The 19,926-nt window shown below is 33.9% G+C and overlaps 1 protein-coding gene across 1 annotated transcript; it reads right to left on the bottom strand.

Moving 5' to 3' along the window:
* Positions 1–3,883: 3,883 nt before the first annotated feature.
* On the bottom strand, positions 3,884–12,311 carry LOC138319858 (protein turtle homolog B-like). The gene is made up of 10 exons (XM_069262988.1): positions 12,095–12,311; positions 9,964–10,227; positions 9,244–9,498; positions 8,452–8,739; positions 6,737–7,063; positions 5,513–5,818; positions 5,089–5,197; positions 4,925–4,945; positions 4,560–4,632; positions 3,884–3,892 (listed from the first exon to the last, which is right to left on the bottom strand). The coding sequence occupies exons 3-10, from the start codon at positions 9,443–9,445 to the stop codon at positions 3,884–3,886; spliced, it is 1,335 nt and encodes a 444-aa protein (XP_069119089.1). The 5' UTR covers positions 9,446–9,498; positions 9,964–10,227; positions 12,095–12,311.
* Positions 12,312–19,926: the final 7,615 nt, after the last annotated feature.

Here is a 19,926-nt window from a genome sequence, read left to right as displayed (position 1 = left end):
TGTCGATAGATATCGGACGTATACCTGAACATGTACATGGTGTATGGTTCACTTCCTGGTTCGCAAAACGTAAACTTGAGTTAAAAATAGAACACCACAAATTTATATGTACACACTGGGTCAACAATAGAACGATTTTTATCTTATATATGACGATACATATTCAATATAGATCTCGACAAATATACAAACTACTGAACGATATAATTGTCTCAACCAAAAAGTTATGTGAATCGTCAATCATTTGTCAGCATATGGAATTGATCCTAATGTTATGCAAACGGAAAATAATCGGCGTTTTAAAAACATAAGTTACAGGTAAACAAATGAAGCTCATGTTTTGACTATCTATATATTCTTAATTTCACCCTTTCTTTGCTGTTTTCCAGGTAGTAAAATTATTAATTTAGCATTTGATATCGTGTTGCATATTATTGGTAAATCATTATAGGTATTATATTTACTAACATTTTAAGTGTAGGGTATTCTTATTGTTTATTGCATATGATATGGTCTCCAAATTGATATTGTTACGCCGAATCATATGTTAATAAGCAGAAAAAAAGAAAACTGTTCATTAGAGTGATTATATTAATTAATTAAGATTCTTATTACGAACCGGGTGATTCTGATATTATGTTGTATAGTTTGTTTGTCGTTTTCCAATCATCGTTATATCTTTTTCCACTTGCTTTCGTTAATATCTGCTATCTTAATCAACCATGTTTACTTCTATAGTAGAATACAAATAGCAAACAACCTATGACATAGCGTGAAGTCCATTTTTATACTCACATGGATATACAAGTGTATTTTATATTTTTGATAAACATAAACAATGATATAGAACATAGTTAGAAGCGCCATTTTATCAAACATAGGGTAAATATATACCAACATATACATAACGCAAAACTTTAGCCCCGCATATGTTACGCTAGAAATTTCTGAAGGAGGCAATTCATTGCAAAGTTGTCGCTACGCTTACCATCAACCAGTTTTCACTTGTTGTCAGAAATCTCTTACCACAGTGGGGTTTACAGTCATCTTTTTTCCTAGTCAGACACTTACACAGGAACTCCATACACTAAATATAAAGCAAGGAAACATTAGACACAGGTTTCCGGAAAGGGAATATTCTAAATAAGTATATCAAAAAGAACAGAAAACGTTACTCCATACCATTAAATGTTTGTTTGATCAGTTGTACCGTAGTGATTGGATGATACATCCGGAGGCACATTACTGGGGGTCCTTTTGCATCTTCTTCACCAACAAAACTGGGTAAACACGATAGAATTAGTAATATATTATACTCATTGCTTGTTTAGGTAGTTAATTTTCGGTTGAAGTAACACAATCGTAAATAGACACGGGTACGGTTGTCTAATGTATCTAACTTCTCGTTCATTAGTAATAACTTCTGTATACATAGAATGTTATGTATTGTTACAGTACTGTAGATGACATCGTAGATAGACATTGTTTGTAGTATAGGCCTAATATATTAGGTTTATACATGTTTATTGACTGAAAATTATAATAATTACGTTAAGTAGTACAATTAAAATTATGGTAAACACTAGCATACATAATTAATTAAAGCTGTTGTTAAAGTATTGTTACGATTGTAGTATGCACATATACTTGTGTTAGTATAGGTAGATCCCCATGATTACGTGAAATAGATCCAATTTTTAATGAAACAAAAATATGTCTTAAAACATTAAAGCTATGCCTAAAATATTCGCGCGATCGCGTAGATGGACATCGTAGATCGACATTTTGGCTATAGTTTAGGCCTAATATATTCGATATATCATATATAATTATTTATAAAATGACTGTGCCCTTAATTACGTGAATAGATCCATTTTAATGAAACAAAAATATGTCTTAAACACTAGAAAGTATATACATAAATAACTAAAATAAAGCTATCGTATATCATGGATTTGATCGTGTTTATGTAAATCGTTCTTGTAAGTACTATAATTCTGTTTTAGTTTCTAATTGTGTTAAGGACTTTGTAATGAAGAATGACATTCATCATCGATCAATAGAAAGAAATACTGAATTAATGCGGTTTACGAGTCATTCCTAAATCGTTAAATTCATTTCAATAACGAAAATATAATCAAGCAGAATGGGTGTTAATTATATAGTTATATTGTAATTGTACTCCTCATTATGCATAATGAAAAGATATGCTGCAAAATACGGGTCGCAGTCAGTTTCACTCAGATATTTGACTTTGTCAGGATAATTTACTTTGAAAAGAGAATGTGTTAAGTCTAATCATTAACTGAAACTGACTACAGAAACTAATAAAAAACAAATGCAACACAATAGAGTAGAAGTTATTACTTAATATAAAATAATAACATGGACTGTGCATAATTATTACACTGCCGATTCTGGGTAGTGTATAGGCACAAATGAATTTAAACGTGGATATCAAAAAGCATTTGGAGTGATATTTTACACAATATACATAGGTACTATCTAAAACCATTGTTGCTAACATAACCATTCAGTAACAGTTGCATGAACCTGTTTAACAGGTCTCTCTTCCGACTCAAGTGAGTTCGTTTTAAAACAGTCATGGCATGTTATTTCAATGTTCGTAAATGTTGAAAAGAACGTAACAACTTTTCTTTAAAAAGGTCAAACAAATGGGACATGTAGATACAGTAAAATGTAACTTTGCAATAGACATTTGTCGTATATGATAATCTCGGATCAATTCTTCTTTCGAGAGCCTGTGTTGACATAAGTACCCCTGTTACCCCTGAAAAAAAATCATAAAAAAACATAAATAAAACAGATCATACAAACCATATAATGCATCTCGAACATTTTCAGAAGAACTACGCTTGCGCCCAAACTGTGAAACCCTACAATTACATTACTCCAAAGCATATTGCATTTAACGACTCTTTTGACATACAATGCCAAAGAAACGGTCTAATATTGATCAACAGATGTATGCATTAATAAGTAACAAATTCCGTATTACCTGTTTGAGTATTGAGATCATCGTAAACGTTAGGCGTAGGTCGATCTTGTAAAAACTCGTATTGTCTGTTAACAAAATACAAAATACGATGCATGTACAATCTTAACATTATTATGCATGTAATAAGTAACGAATGCGATTTTATTTGTTTTGAGTAAGAAATAACGTTTTAATATATTAACAAAGCACATTAAGAATCAACTGTAGCATATAAGACGATCATCACATACCCTGTATCTGCCTCATTCCGCGGATCGTTTTGGTAAACTGTAAGTATAAAACAGAAACTCTGAATACCAAATTACAACGATGTGATTATACACGTATGGTAAACCTAGCTGGAAATAAGGTCTGTAGTACTAATGGATTTCACAAATTCTTATATCTCCCTGGAAAATCTAGTTTTACTGCGAAGAATAGTTTTGTACCAATTGTAAAACCCCGTCCCCTGTTAATGTTTGGATAAGAAAAAGAAGAAACCTATGAAGTGAAGAAACAGCAAAGGAATTCGGATAGAAAAGAAAAACGAATTGACCTACCGTGATTTGAACTTCCAAATCTCAGTGTATACGGACGGCCTTGGCTATGTTACTGGTTTTCAAGTTCCAAATACTGATTTCTGCGTAAACAAATGAATATCAATTTACAAAATAAGCAATATAATAAATAGGTAGACATTTATAATATCGAAATCTATTTAAAGATTTGTTTACATTATGTGACTGTTTTTGACAGTCTTTAACATAATTAAGGGCAGATATAACCACGAAAGTTTTTTTCCACACTGTTTGGAATTACTATTTTGACCACATAATTAAGGTGCCAAATTGCCAAAATCTTACCTCGTTTCAGGGTCATTCTTTATTATTCCTTCTGTAAATACATAAACAAACAGAAACTAATTATTTCGGAATTCAATCGCGTGAATTTATACGCAGCAAGTTGCTTTTAAAGTATTTTATAGAAATAAATTGTAGAAATACTTCTACATGAAAATATATTTTGTATAGCTATACGAGTATATATTTCAATGCTACTACACACATTTGGCCTTTAACTAATGCTTAATGGGTATATCATGTCGGTCTATTGTCTTTTTATAAGGACCTTAAACCGAAGATCATGGCCACTATATCAATTGACCATAGAACAGCAGAATGGTTTGGATACTTGGATAATGTGTTTTGGATTTAAATCATATTAGTAACATTGTAGTTTTCCTTGAATTTATCGGGAAATAATGTGTATAAGATAAATTATTATGATTGTCTTGATCTAGATGCTAATAAAAACGCCATATATTAAATATCCTATAAGATGACAAAATTAAAAGCTCGATTATACACCACACTTACATAAATGGTATTGTATTTCCCCTTACAAATATAATTAAATTGTCTAACATCGGGACCACATAACGATCGCTTATTACACTATGGTAAAAATGAGATGACACACTTCCCTATCAATAGCAGGAAACTATGTAGTAGTTGATTTGTTTAAAATACCATATTAAGTTCTTATTTATATTGTTAATTACATTGTGAAGGTGTAACTCTTTCCGAAATGTTGTCCACTTTGTGATTACCTTCGGTTTCAGAAGCGGGCAGCTCCTGAAATCATGTTAATTTAGTATATTATCCAATCGTCTTTAGTAAAGCTTAACGGTTTAAATTCAAAACAAAAGTGTTCTAAAACAATCTGGACGAACATATTGATGTGAGGTAACATTCATATGGTATCATTAATCTTCTCTAGGTCAATGAACATTCCCGTATGTGACTGATTTGGGGGTAAAATTGGTTTCTGATATCATTCTGATTTTAATAGGCTTGTGTTGTTTATACAGTCCACAAGTCTGTAATGTTAGAATGGTAATACAATGTATAAACTGAATATACTTACCGGTGACAGCATTGTCGGTTTTCCTAAAAAAATAAATACCGCTTTTCTCATTAATTACTTTAGCAATGTTGTAATATATCATAAACAGAACTATAACTGTACCATTACTTTTAAGGTTATGTCAGTATTGAAGAACACGAACTTTCTTTCTATGTATGTACGTACGGCAAATATAAATCACGATTGCAGCAATCAACAAAAGGATGAAGACACCGTTGAATGATAAAGATACTGCTAGTGGAGTCGAACTGTACGTGTCCTCCTTAATAGAGGCTAAACAACCAAAAGGAAAACTATATTTAATCACCATATCATCTATAATCATGTTGTTTGCTTTAGATTAACAATCTACGTGTTAACTAGTAAATAAGCAGGATATATAGCAATAAAACATGATTTTCATAAAATCTGTGTATTTATTAAGTACCGAAACTGGCCACTACATTTAATATCACATGCAGTTAATGGCTGATAATTCAAAAGTAAATGAGTTTAAAGTGTTTTATGTGAATAAGTCCATAGCGGTATACGGAATTGCAATTATAACTTCACCCGGCACTAAGCAAAATTTCCGCAAAAATAATTCACCTTTCGTTGTACAATTGATTTCTTGAAAGCCTGATGAGATTCCGAAATCATTAACAGCATATATAGTAAAGAATGTCTTGGTGTCAGCTTTTAGTCCAGAGACTGTAGCAGTGACAATCTTTCCAAGTCCAGGATCAGGAATCACGATAATTCTATTTATAGTGACGTCGATCCGTGTATCTGTACCAACTCCAACAGTAAATGTTTGGGTTGATCCTCCATTATATCCGGACATCCACATCAATATAGCCGTATCATCATGAGGGCAAACAGCTTTACCACCGTAAGGAGGATCTGGTGGTTTTCCTATAAAATATAATAAAAATGAATGAAAAGAACGAAAAGCAGATAATGTTTAATAAAACATGGTTAGAGTTTTAGTGAACATAGCATCAGGGTAAATAAGATCAAAATGAAGTCAACTGCATTATAACTGTAATATCCATTCACAAATTAGTTCTTTTACTTTATATACATGATATAAAATGCTATAACATTGCTTGGATTTATGAAAATAAAATGAAAATAAGGTCGATAGGCTAATGATGTTAATGTATTATGCCATGTTTTTATAAACCATCAAAACAACATAGTGTAAATAAATATATATATATGCAATTAAGCTAGTCATTAACCATTGCAGTAAGCTTTTCTGCCATCTAATTCTGCCATCTGTCATAATATATTAAACGAGATGTATTAAAAAATAGTTTACAGTTGTTGACTGGGGTTGAGGGCAACAGATAATTTGTTGGACATGAAGACAAAATGTTGCCCGAGACCGAAGGCCGAAGGCAACAGTTTGTGTGAGGGTCCAGCAAATCATCTGTTGCCAAAAAAACTCAATCGATAACTATTTTTGTTATGCCCATTAACTCAAAACAATACATTGACGTCATGAATTGTAGGTGTGACGTCACTCCGGTCGAACAGTACAGTTTTAACAGTCGATTTTAACAGTTCTTTAGACCGCTCGACGGAACAGTTTATCTGTTGGCATTCTTGTCAAATAGAGTTTATATAAAAGCTATTTTATAGGGGTATAACAATTTATATTACTTACTATTCTAATTATAATGTGAAAGTAATACAAAATATGCAATGCAAAAAAAGAAGATAGATAAATGAAAATGAAATTAAAAAGTACCTGGATTTCATGTATTTTCGTTGATGACTCGATTTTTCTGAAATATCTTAAGTATGTGATCGGTAAAATTTATTCACCTTTAGCTGAAGCAGTGAAGCTCAGAGTGTGACTCCCCTGACTGTTGGTCGCCGTGACGTTGTAAACACCAAACCAGGACTCCCGTATATCTGTCCGTGTCCCCACTGATACAGCCGACAGGTTAGTCGTTATAAAACGGTTATTGATAGCGAAGTTATCCTGACCATTGACGAGAGTTGTTACACTTGTGTCTGGTGATCCTTGGAAAGACCAGGTGTATGTTGGTTCGGGATTTGAGAGGAACACCGCTCTCATGGTCAAAGTCTCAGATGTGGATAATTTAATTTCATAATCAGTTAGAACTCTCGAATCAAGTCTTGGCTCACCTGAAATGTCGAATTAAAAGCCAACTTGAAATACCGTGTTCTAAGTGTGTGGGACGTTAAAGAACGACGGTAAGAGGACGGAGATTTCCATTAAAACCTTATGATCGAATACACACTTTGAATGACCTTGGCTAACCAAAACAGATGAATTAAAACGACAACTTAAAATGTTTGTGTTCAAAGTGTATCAAGGAAAGACAGTAAGATGACGAAAGATTATTTATTAAAAATTATCATTGAATAAACACAGTTTGTGACATCATGAGATACTGTCGGGTTAACGAGCTATCATCGGAATCTTTCTTGATAGAGTTATGAAGAAATTGAATTTTGCTAATCAGAAACTCGAATTAAGTATAAAAAAGAAATTATTCTAAACAATTTCATTAGGAAAGCATTGGTTCAACAATATCACTTTCAAGATGCATGTGTTTTTACATCTGTCATACGAAAGTTATAGTCTTCCATCGTTAACAACAAATGTCAACTTGAATTTTTTAGAAATGTACACGTACACTTTATTCAAAAGGCAAAGAAAAAAATGTTATGTTTTAATTACAAACTATAAATGAAATATGTTGTAACTTTAAAGAAAATGCAAGTCAGTTTTCCATAAATTGAAATCTCGTGATAATCATGAGGCTGTATGACATGGATAACCATGACATGAGTGCATTTCAAGTGACAAGCCATTACAACCGTGTGAGAGAATATATGTATATCCCTGGTGACCGCTGTGGTAATTACACAGAACGTTGATAAGTATATTCCTGGTGACCGCTGTCATACTTACACAGACTATTAAGAGGTATATCCCTGATGACAGCTGTGGTACTTTCACAGAACGTTGATAAGTATATTCCTGGTGACCGCTGTGATACTTACACAGACTATTAAGAGGTATATCCCTGGTGACCGCTGAGGTGCTTCCACAGAACATTGACAGGTATTCCTGGTGACCGCTGCGATACTTACACAGAATGTTGATAGGTATATCCCTGATGACAGCTGTGGTACTTTCACAGAACGTTGATAGGTATATTCCTGGTAACCGCTGTGGTACTTACAGAGAACGTTGACAGGTATATTCCTGGTAACCGCTGTGGTACTAACACAGAACGTTGATAGGATATCTCTGATGACCGCTGTGGCTCTTACATATAACGTTGATATATTCCTGGTGACTGCTGTGATACTTACACAGAACGTTTATAGGTATATATATCCCTGGTGACCGCTGTGATACTTACACAGGACGTTGATAGGTATATCCCTGATGACCGCTGTGGTACTTACACAGGACGTTGATAGGTGTATCCCTGATGACCGCAATGATACTTACACAGACTGTTGATAGGTATATCCCTGGTGACCGCTGTGGTACTTACACAGGACGTTGATAGGTATATCCCTGGTGACCGCTGTGGTAGAGACACTGTTTCGGACAGAACAGGTGTAGAGTCCGGTGTCCAGACAGCCAGCATTTGTTAGGGTATAGGTACTCTCCAGGACGTCTGGACTGGTCAGAAGAACGGTACCGTTAGCCTTATAGAGCCACTGTATAGTAGACGGAGGGAAACTCTCCACAGAACAGATCAGTGACTTGGATCCATTCTCAGTGACGTCAGCACCGGTACCACCGACAGTGTAACCAAGACTTAGGATCTGAGGCGGAACTAAATTAAATATACGTTTGGAATTCATATCAGCCTCGTAAATTTTAACAAATTGTCAATTCACCAATTACATAGTACTTATCATTTTTTGTGCAAAAATGTTTAAGTCATTATATTTCGGTAACATATATATGTGCGTTGTAACGACGTGAAGCAAAACATGTTTTTTATGTCCTCAAAATGGCAATTAATCCCCAGAATAGATACGAAGGCTGGCAGCGGCCTACTACTTGAGCGGGACACCGTCAATTTTTAAATGTTTTTAATGTTCGCATGATTTCTTTGTAAATTATTCTGATTTCAACCTTTTTATTAGCCTTCGATCAAGGCGATAGACAGAGGGATTAATTATAATTTATTTCAATTGTTTAAAGTTAGTTATCTTTTGAAACAGAATAAAATTTCGGATACAGATGTTATTATTAAATTTGGAAAATCCAAAATGATTATTTTCTTGAATTGGAAACGTTTCAAACGCTAAATGATTTACAAGAGTTCCCTTACATCTGACGACGAGGTTCCAGTCCTTAGTCTCCTGACTGACCGTGTTACTAGCTGTACACGTATACTGTCCGGCGTTGTTCCTCATGGCTACAGACAGACTCAGTGGGTTGGGGTAGTCTGTACTGTCTTTAGACCAGGTGTAGGTACACAGTGGTCTACAGTCAGATGAACACGTGACGTCAGATATAGTCTGGTTCTCCATCACATCAACACTGTCTTGTTGTGGGGTGAATGTAGTACTCTCACCTGGCCCATCTAAGGCATAATTGTAAACAAAAATAAATAATTCAATTGAGCAATGCCTATAAGATGAACGAGTCAATACCCTGTGTCTTCCTGTTTGCTATTTAAACGATAGCTTGTTTCGATTGACTGTCCCTTTAATAATGTACTGCTTCATTCACTCCATACATCCCATAATCCACACTATGTCTTGTATTAGTATATATTTTGTTACCCAAAGTTTTAACTAAATTTGCTATCACCTTATGAATTGTAGAATGAAAATAGAAAATGTTTGAAGTCGTGTTGGCATTTCCCCTTTTCACACAACCGAATTTTCGCTTTCTAATTGATGTGACTCATGTTAATGTTCGTCTTCAAATAAACTGACTCGAAGTAAAAAAAACTTTTGCGATACATAAATATGTACATATTAACATGTTACTTATTAAATAGGCTAGTCAGAGTGGTGCAATTGTAATTCAATAATCTACATACACTGTACGTTAACACTTATTGTAATAGCTGACTCCCCTGCGACATTTCTAGCAGTACACCTGTACGTTCCATGTTCTGATCTGTCCAGTTGTCCCAGTGACAACACAGGTGACACAGTAAAGTTGGTGTTGTCCGGTCGTATCCAGACAAAGGTACAGCCAGGTCTACAGTCCGCTGTACAGGTGATGTCCGGTAACGTGTCACCTTCTGCCCTAGTATAAGTGGTGTCCGACGGAGAAATAGCTATGGAAGTGCCGGGACCATCTGTAAACAGTTTTTATACATTCTAATCAGCAATCTTAAACTACTGTAAATATTAGGTAAGATTGCAAATAATTTATAACCACGCTGGTTGTTCGATAAACACATTGGAATCCCAAAATCGTGTTTGATCTGTTAATAAGTCGATATTTTCTATTTTAAGCTAGTCTCCATTTCTCTCGGCTACATAATTATGTAGCGTTTTAAAGGTATTTTATATTCATAAATTTATAATGAAATATGAGATGTGGAGAAAAATAATTGTAACAGATGTGTTGAAATAGACTCGAAACTAAATCGCCAAGTGCAAATCAAATTTATCAGGTATAACAGGTAAAAACATAAAGCTAAAAGAACTAGCAAATTCGTATAATTTCCATCCCCCGCTTTCAGGGGATATTGTAGGTAAACATTAGTGAGGTTAGGTTTAACCTTCGTTGAAACATGAAAAAATAAACTGAAGTCTTATTCTAAAGTAAGGCATATAACTTTGTTACCAAGAAAATAGGTTAATATTTTTTACAGTTATTGTACGCAACTGGCAGAAAATGACTTTTTTTTATAAAATCAAAGAGCAATAACTCTGCTAATTAAGATCTGTCATAAATGGCGATCGAATTTGGCTAAGCCCTAAGGGCATTTAATTTAATTCTTTATTTATTTCACGAGGATTACAAACAGCCCGAAGGCTACTAGATGCTCTCCTCAACATATATCAAACAAACAATATGTACAATTACACAAAAGACATACAAATGTCGCACACGCTAACACTCACACATACATACTTTAGAGAGAGAGATAGAGAAAGAGAGAGAGCGAGAGAGGGGGGACTGAGACAGAGATAGAGAGGAAGGTGGGGGGGTTCAAAATATGTTTGAATTTAATATATATTCAAATACATGGTCAAATAATGCTTTGTTCTCAATTTCGTTTAGAGTTTCTAAGCCACATAAAATTATTTTGACAAGAACATTTGGCATGAGCTCTACAATGAGGTTGGAATTGACATTTGGAGCGAATATATGACAAACAGTGCGGAGCATATTGGAACGGATTATGTTATATTTTGGACAATGTAAAAAGATATGAATTTCATCTTAAGGCATTTAACTCTGTTACCAATTTTAAACAATATTAGTTTTAACATTTGTTAGTTATTATACAGAAACTGCAGAAAAATGACATTGATATTAAATTAAAGGGCCATAACTCTGATAAATAACATCCAACGAAAGAATTGATCGAACCTGGCCAGGCACTTAAGGCATTCAAACTTGTTACCAACTTTGAAGAAAATCGGTTAATATTTATTACAGTTATTGTACGAAAGTGGCAGAAACTAACGTTTTTTTATTTCAGCAAAGGGCCATAACTTCGCTAAATAAGGTCCGTTGGAAGTCGCGATCGAACTTGCTCGAGTCCTTAAAGCATTTAGCCTTGTTATTAAGTTTGAAGAAAATCTGTTTACATTTGCTACACTTATTTAACTCCGCTAAATAGGGTCCATCGACAGTCGCGATCGAACTTGGCCGATTTTTTTTAACATATTTAAAACACGAAGGGCTTACATGATTAAATAAAACTAGTTTATGATAACTGCCCTAAAGCGGAATAAAGATAGGTTGATACTGCCTTTCAAAATTTTTTCAGTATTATTTCGTTTTTCCCTATTCACTTTCAAAATGTATCAAATTGAAGAATCATACTCATATATATTTGTTATGTGCTTCGTTTTTTTTTGATATAATATACGTCGATTGCACATAAAACGTCTCTCTGTTTAGGAATGTATTAAGTCTGGGGAGAAACAAAATTAAACCTATTTAAAATTATCTAATCACAAAAAACTGTGATATTTAACACTGACCTGCTAGGTTAAGGATATAGTCATCACTGTTCCAGGGTAAGTCAGGAAGGTTAAGGTTGGTACGTCTACAGAACCACACGGATCCCTGGTCTCCCGTCTGTGGCTGTATGATCCACCGGAACACTGTACCAAGGCTACCCTCCAGACGTTATATCACAGAACACACATCCGCTGTACAGGGGACAGGGCTTGATGTGCCTGATGTCCTTACATTGACCACCAGTACTGTCCTTACATTGACCACCATAGCTACTCTGTATACTACCTACTAGAGTATCAACATCATCACGACGGTAAAACTGGACAAGTATGGCCTCCTCTGGTACATCACACGTCAGTGTAAACACAGTCCCGGGGGACAGCGTACTCAGACGATCCCGTCAGGGATACAGCATCTGAATATTGTTTATGGAATACATACATGTTTCGATATAGGTATAATTCATTAATGTCACTTAGGTAAAATATATAAAAATATATAAAAGTACATACTGATTTCTGTCGGTAAACATTCTATAGAATGGGGTGGTGTTATTGTGACACATCTTAGACACAATTTTTTTCTGACAAACTAACCTCATCTTTTCAGAACAATTCCGGAACAGATGTTATTGCCAGCAGATACCACTTACATACAATATACAAGGATTATAAAAAATGATGTCGATACATAAAATGAATGTCTTCGCTAATCGTTGATTCGATACTTAGTAATACCTAAACCACCAGCGAAAGTAATTTTCCAGTCGAAAAATTAGGATTTTAAGGATAGTTATGATAAAAACGGGCATGTTTCGTGTTATTGGAAAACCCATCATCAATATGATTTACAAATCGGGAGAAAACGTATCTTTATAACAATGATAAGTTAGTTATCGTTATTCGTTTATTTTGGTGTAATTATAGATTCTAATTGAACCAATCTCGATATAAGAATGTGGACCCAATTGGAAACAAACCGTAATAATTAGAGTCCAAACTTTTCAATAAACATCTATGAGCAGATGTATAGCAAACGATGCATCTTAAAATAACAATGCTTAAAGATGCTCCACTGCTGACAAATGGTAGTTTTCTCTATCAAAAAGGAGCAGACGATTTAGTTTTTCTTCAGTTAAAAAATACTTACTTTACACCATTATCATAATTGAATAGTTTGAGCGTCTAACTTTACTTCAAGATGAAAATATTAAAAATAATTAATTCCATTCCGAACAAAATACCTGGCACTATGTCATAAATTAAATGAAGTACATATTGCGCATGCATCAAAAGCAAAATAAATATTTTTTTTATTATTGTTTGTGTTAATATGACACACATATACACGATTAAACACCAATTTGATGAGCATAGTTAATGTTCTGTCGGCGATGGAGTATGTTTTCTATTTGACCTAAAGTGTATACTGGTTAACCATATTCATACACGGCATAGGTATTATTGTAGCTAGTTTTCTGTACATTCTTCAAGACTGAAACCTAAACCTCAGCGAAACAAATATTCAAGATTTGGTTTTATTGGCATACGAAATTCAATAATTTCTTCATATGTCAGTGATAACATTTCAACGACCGCGAAAATAAACAGCCATACGATATTTTTGTTTTGCAATAACTAATGTTAACTAAAAAGGACAAAATAATTATTATATCAACGTGTCCAAGCAATTAGATCATTTTATTCATATTCACCTATTGTGTTTGGTATTTTAAACATTAATAATATAAAAATTCAGTGGTGATTGGATTGACATTTTACACGAATTTGATAAACATTGTAGGGTTTACTCATTTTGAAAAAAAGTAGGATTTAGCAAGAGAAAGATAAGCGTGTTTTTCTTTTATTTTGTTAGGTTGACTGGCTCTGTAACTACTACTCTAAATCACATGTGTCATACCGTTCGTGTCTGGATTGTTGTTATATCATATAGACATACTTGTGCAAGTTATGACTATTATGTGCTGTGAAATTCAATTAAGGGCTTAAAATAGTTTGGATAACATACCTGTTTTTCTATACGCTGTTAGGAACACAAAGATGAAAACGTTAACATAAAATGTACTTCCGAAAACCAATTGAAGTTGATTTTGACGATACATATCGGACGTATACCTGGACATAAACATGTTATATAGTACACTTCCTGGTTGACAAAACGTAAACTGGAGTTAAAAATAGAACACCACAAATCTATATGTACACACTGGGTCAACAGTAATGCGATTCATATCTTTATATATGACGGTATGTATGCAATATAGATCTAGACAAATATACCAACTACTGCACGATATAATTGTCTCAGCCACAAAGTTACGTTAATCGTCAATCATTTGTCACCATATGGAAATTTATCCTTATATGTTGCAAACGGATAATTATAATGTTTGCTAAAAGTTAGTTACAGGTAATATATTAAGCTCACGTTTTACTATCTATGCTCTCATTTCACCATTTCTTTGCGGATTTATACGGTAGTATAAGTTATGAATTTAGCATCGATTTTGCGTTGCACAATATTGGTAAATTTTTGTATGGCATGTATCAGTCTCCAAGTTATATTGTTACCGAAATCAAATTTTAATAAGCAGAACAAAAGAACTGTTCATTAGAGTGATCATATTAATTTAACCAGATCTTATTCCAACCGTAATACTATATTATGTAGAGATAGACGTCTCGTATGAGAAATGTGTGTCGTTTCCATTCATCCGGATCTGTTTTCCGTTCTTTTCGATAAATGTGCTAACATAATCACCATATTTACTTAGAGAATAAAAATAGAAACACTTAGAAATAGTCTGAGGACAGTTTAATACATGTATACCAGAGTATTTTATACATACACATGAACAATACTTTAGAAGATACATGTAGTTAGAACCGCTATTTAGTCAAACATAGGTAATATACCCAATCATGTATAAAACATATGATTAACATGTACTTTAGACCGCGTATGTTACGCCAGAAATTATGACGAGTCAATTCCTGAAACATGTACGGTTATGGTATCTTCAGTTTGCACTATCTCTACAGTTTGCGTTTACCTATCGCATATGCTACAATTTCACTATGTTGGGCACTCTTACCACAGTAGGGTTTACAGTCATCTTTTTTCTCTACTCAGACACTTACATCTGAAAGAAATACTAAATATAAAGCAGGAAATATTAGACACAGGTTACGGAAAAGAAATATTCTAATAAGTATATCACAAAGAACAGAAAACTTTACTCCATAGCATAAATGTTTGCTTGCAGTTGTACGTAGTGATTGGATGATACATCCGGAAACATTACTGGGGTCCTTTGGTATCTTCTTCACCAGCACGATAATTAGTAATATATTATACGCATGGCTTGTTTAGGTAGTAATTTTCCGGTTGAAGTAACAGTCGTAAGAGACACGGGTAGGAGGTCTAATGTATCTATCTCTCGGTCATGAGCAAAACTTCTGTATAAATAGAATGTTATGTATTGTTAGAGTACTGTAGATGACATCGTAGATAGACATTGTTTGTAGTATAGGAGCCTAATGTACTTATATGGTAATCGTACTCCTCATTATGCATATTGAAAAAATACTGTATGCAGCAAAATACGGGTCACAGTTTCACTCAGATATTTGACTTTGTCAGGATAATTTACTTTGAAAAAAGAATGTGTTAAGTCTAATCATTAAATGAAACTGATACAAAAATTAATAGAACAAATGCAACACAATAGAGTAGAAGTTATATTTAATATAAAATAATAACATGACTGTGCATAATTATTACACTGCCGATTCTGGGTTGTGTACAAATGTATAGGCACACATAATATAAGCGTGGGTATCAAAAGCATTTAGATTGATATGTTACACAATATACACAGGTACTCTAAAACCATTGTCGCTGACATAACATTCAGTAAGAGTTGCATGAACCTGTTTAACGTGTCCCTCCTCCGACTCAAGAGATTTCGATTTTAAACAGACTTGGCATGTTATTTCAATGTTGCATGTTAAATGTTAAAGAGAACGTAACAAGTTTTCTTTACAAAGGTCAAACAAATGATACATGCAGATACAGTAAAAGGTAACTTTGCAATAGACATTTGTCGTATATGATAATCCGGATCACTTCTTCTTTCCGATGACTGTGTTGACATAAGTATCCCTGTTATCTGAAAAAAATAAACAGAACATAAAACCATAAAAAATAAACAGAACGTAAAACCATACTATGCATTCGAACATTTCAGAAGAACTACGCTTGTGAAAATGTGAAACCTACAATTAAATACTTCAAAGCATATTGCATTTAACGACTCCTTTTACATACATGCCAAAGAAACGGTCTAATATTTCTCACAGATGTATGCATTGATAGTAACAAACATATTACCTGTTTGAGTATTGAGATCATCGTAAACGTTCGGCGCAGGTCGTTCTTGTAAAAACTCGTATTGTCTGTTAATAAAATACAAAATACGATGCATGTACAATATTAACATAATTATGCATGTAATAGGTAACGAATGCGATTTTATATGTTTTGAGTAAGAAATAACGTTTTAATATATTAACAAAGCACTTTAAGAATCAACTGTAGCATATACGACGATCATCACATACCCTATATCTGCCTCATTCCGCGGATCGTTTTGGCAAACTGTAAGTATAAAACAGAAACTCTGAATACCAAATTACACGATGTGTTATACACGTATGGTAAACCTAGCTGGAAATAAGGTCTGTAGACTAATGGTTTTCACAAATTCATATTCCCTGTAAATTACTTTTACTAAGAATAGTTTTGTACAAATTGTAAAATCCCGTCTACCGTCAATATTTGGATAAGATAAAGAGGAAGCATATAAAGTGATGAAACAGCAAAAGAATTCTAATAGAAAAAAAAACGAATGACCTACCGTGATTTGAACTTCCAATCTCAGTATATAGGGACGCCTTGGCTATGTTGCTGGTTTCAAGTTCCAAATACTGATTTCTGCGTAATAAATGAACATCAATTTACAAATAACGCAATATAATAAATAAGTAGACATCAATATCAAATCTATGCTAAGATTTTTTTTACATTATGTTACTGTTTTCTGACCGTCTTTAACATAAGTAAGGGCAGATATCCACGAAAGCTTTTTTCACACTTTTTGTATTACTATTTTGACACACAATTTTGTGCCAAATTGCCAAAAGCTTACCTCGTTTCCGGGTCATTTTTCATTTCTTCTGTAATATAGATACATAAACAAACAGAAACTAATTATTTCGGAATTCAATCGAGTGAATTTCTACGCAGCAAGTTATTTCAAAGTACTTTATAGAAATAAATTGTAGAATACTTCTACATGAAAATATATATTGTATAGCTATATACGAGTATATATTTGAATGCAACTTTGGCCTTTAACTAATGCTTACTGGGTATATCATGTCGGTCTATTGTCTTCCAATAGGGCCTTAAACCGAAGATCATGACCTATATCAATTGAACATAGAACAGCAGAATTGTTTTGATAGTTGGATAATGTGTTTTGGATTTAAAGATTAGTAACTCGTTGTAGAGTTCCTTGATTTATTGAAGTAAATATGTGTATCAGATAAATCTTATGAAAAATTCCAAATAAAACGCCACACAATAAATATCCTTCATATGCCAAAAACATAGCTCGATTATACCACCACTTACCATAAATGGTATTGTATTTCCCTTACAATATAATACATTGTCTAAATGGGACCCAACGATCATTATTACCTGGGTAAAAAATCAGATGACACACTTCCCTAACAATAGCGGAAACTATTTAGTTGATTTGTTTAAAATACATATTAAGTATTATTTATATTGTTAATGCGTTGTGAAGGTGTACCTCTTTCCGAATGTTGTCCTCTCTGTGATTCCTTCGGTTTCAGAAGCGGACAGCTCCTGAAATCATGTTAATTTAGTATATTATCCTATCGTCATTAGTAAACCTTAATGGTTTGAAATTAAAACAATAGTGAACAAAAGTGTTCTAAAACAATCTGGACGAACATACTGATGTGAGGTAACATTCGTATGGTGTCATTAATCTTCTCTAGGTCAATGGACATTTTCGTATGTGACTGATTTGTGGAAAAAATTGGTTTCTGATATCGTTTTGATTTTAATAGGCTTGTGTTGTTAAACAGTCATAAATTTGAAGTGTTAAAATGATAATAAAATGTATAAACTGAATTTACTTACCCGTGGCAGCATTGTCGGTTTCCTGAAAAATAAATACCGCTTTATGTTAAGTATTTGAGCAATGTTGCGATATATCAGAAATAGAACTAAAACTGTACTTGCACATACTTACACAGAACGTTGATAGGTATATCACTGGTGACCACTGTGATACTTACACAGAACGTTGATAGGTTTATCCCTGGTGACCGCTGTGATACTTACACAGAATGTTGATAAGTATATCCCTGGTTACCGTTGTGGTAATTACACAGAAAGTTGATAGGTATATCCCTGGTGACTGCTGTGGTTTCTTGCTACAGAAACGTTGAGTTTTTTATCCCTCGTGACCGCATGTTAGTAGTGACACTGTTCCTGGACTGAACAGACGTAGAGTACGGTGTGCCAGACAGCCTGCGTTAGTCAGGGTGTTGTAGGTACTCTCCAGGGGACGGTCTGGACTGGTCAGTAGTAGGTTTATTGTTTTCACTTATAGAAACCACTGTTTAGTGGTGATGGATGGGTATATCTTCTCCCACAGAAACAGATCAGTGACTTGGTTCCATTCTCAGTGGACGTCCAGCACAACCGTCTGTGTAACCGAGACTGAAGAAATTGAGGCGGAACTGATTATAAATAGAACGTTCAATTTCATTACGCAGCAACTGTACTTGCCAAACTTTTATCTATTTTCCTAATTGCCATTTTATTTCTCTTCTGTGTGCGAAAAATAATGTTTAGGTACATATTTTGTAACATATATACGTGCGTTGAAACGACGTGAATCAAACCATTATCTGGCAGCCGCCGACCACTTAAGTGGGACACCGTCACTTTGTCAAGGTTCTTCATGTTCGCATGTATTCTTTGTAAATTATTCTGATTTGAACCGATGCATTTCCGTTAAAGGCAATAAACTGAGGGATCAATTACAATATTTTCAGTATTTTGAGCTAGTTCTATTTCGAAAACATAATGATTGTTTCTGATACAGAAGAAAATTCTTAAAAGTCTTACATTAAATTAGCATTAAATTCTATAAATGCAAAATTATTTTTTTTATAATGAGAAACGTTACAAATGATAAATGATTTACACAGTTCCTTACATTCTGACGATGAGGTGGGTACCAGTCCTTAGTCCCCTGGCTGACCGTGTTACTAGCTGTACAGGTATACTGTCCGGCGTTGTTCCTCGTGGCTACAGAGAGACTCATTGGGTTGGGGTAGTCTGTACCGTCTTTAGACCAGGTGTAGGTACACGATGGTCTACAGTCAGCGGAACACGTGACATCAAATATAGTCTGGTTCTCCATCACATCTAAACTGTCTTGTTGGGGGCGAGTACAATACTGTGACCAGGTCCATATGAGGCATGGTTTAGAGTTGAAATAATTAAAAAAAATACAAGAAATGTATTATATTGATCGATGCCAGTTAGATAATCAAAGCCATAGTTTGTGTCATCTTATTTCTGTTTAAACAATAGCTACATTGAAATAAACATATCCGTTTGCATGTCTTTAAACATAAGAATGAAAAGAACAAAAATATGGATTCATTTGTGAACTTGTAACTTGTCAACTAGGTCAGTAAGAGCGGTAATCCCATAAATG

The sequence above is a fragment of the Argopecten irradians genome, chromosome 3 (genome assembly GCF_041381155.1).
Source record: "Argopecten irradians isolate NY chromosome 3, Ai_NY, whole genome shotgun sequence".
Lineage (NCBI taxonomy): Eukaryota > Metazoa > Mollusca > Bivalvia > Pectinida > Pectinidae > Argopecten > Argopecten irradians.
This window is presented reverse-complemented; position numbering and strand designations above follow the sequence as displayed.

What these genes read in the sequence shown, in the direction of transcription:
- LOC138319858 (XM_069262988.1), bottom strand. Translation starts at nt 9,445, where the DNA reads ATGGAGAACCAGACTATATCTGACGTCACGTGTTCATCTGACTGTAGA. An exon ending in ATCGTGATTTATATTTGCCG is followed by an intron (nt 4,946 to 5,088) that starts TACGTACATACA and finishes ATTTTTTTAGGA; the next exon opens with AAACCGACAATGCTGTCACC. An exon ending in AACCGACAATGCTGTCACCG is followed by an intron (nt 4,633 to 4,924) that starts GTAAGTATATTC and finishes ACATGATTTCAG; the next exon opens with GAGCTGCCCGCTTCTGAAAC.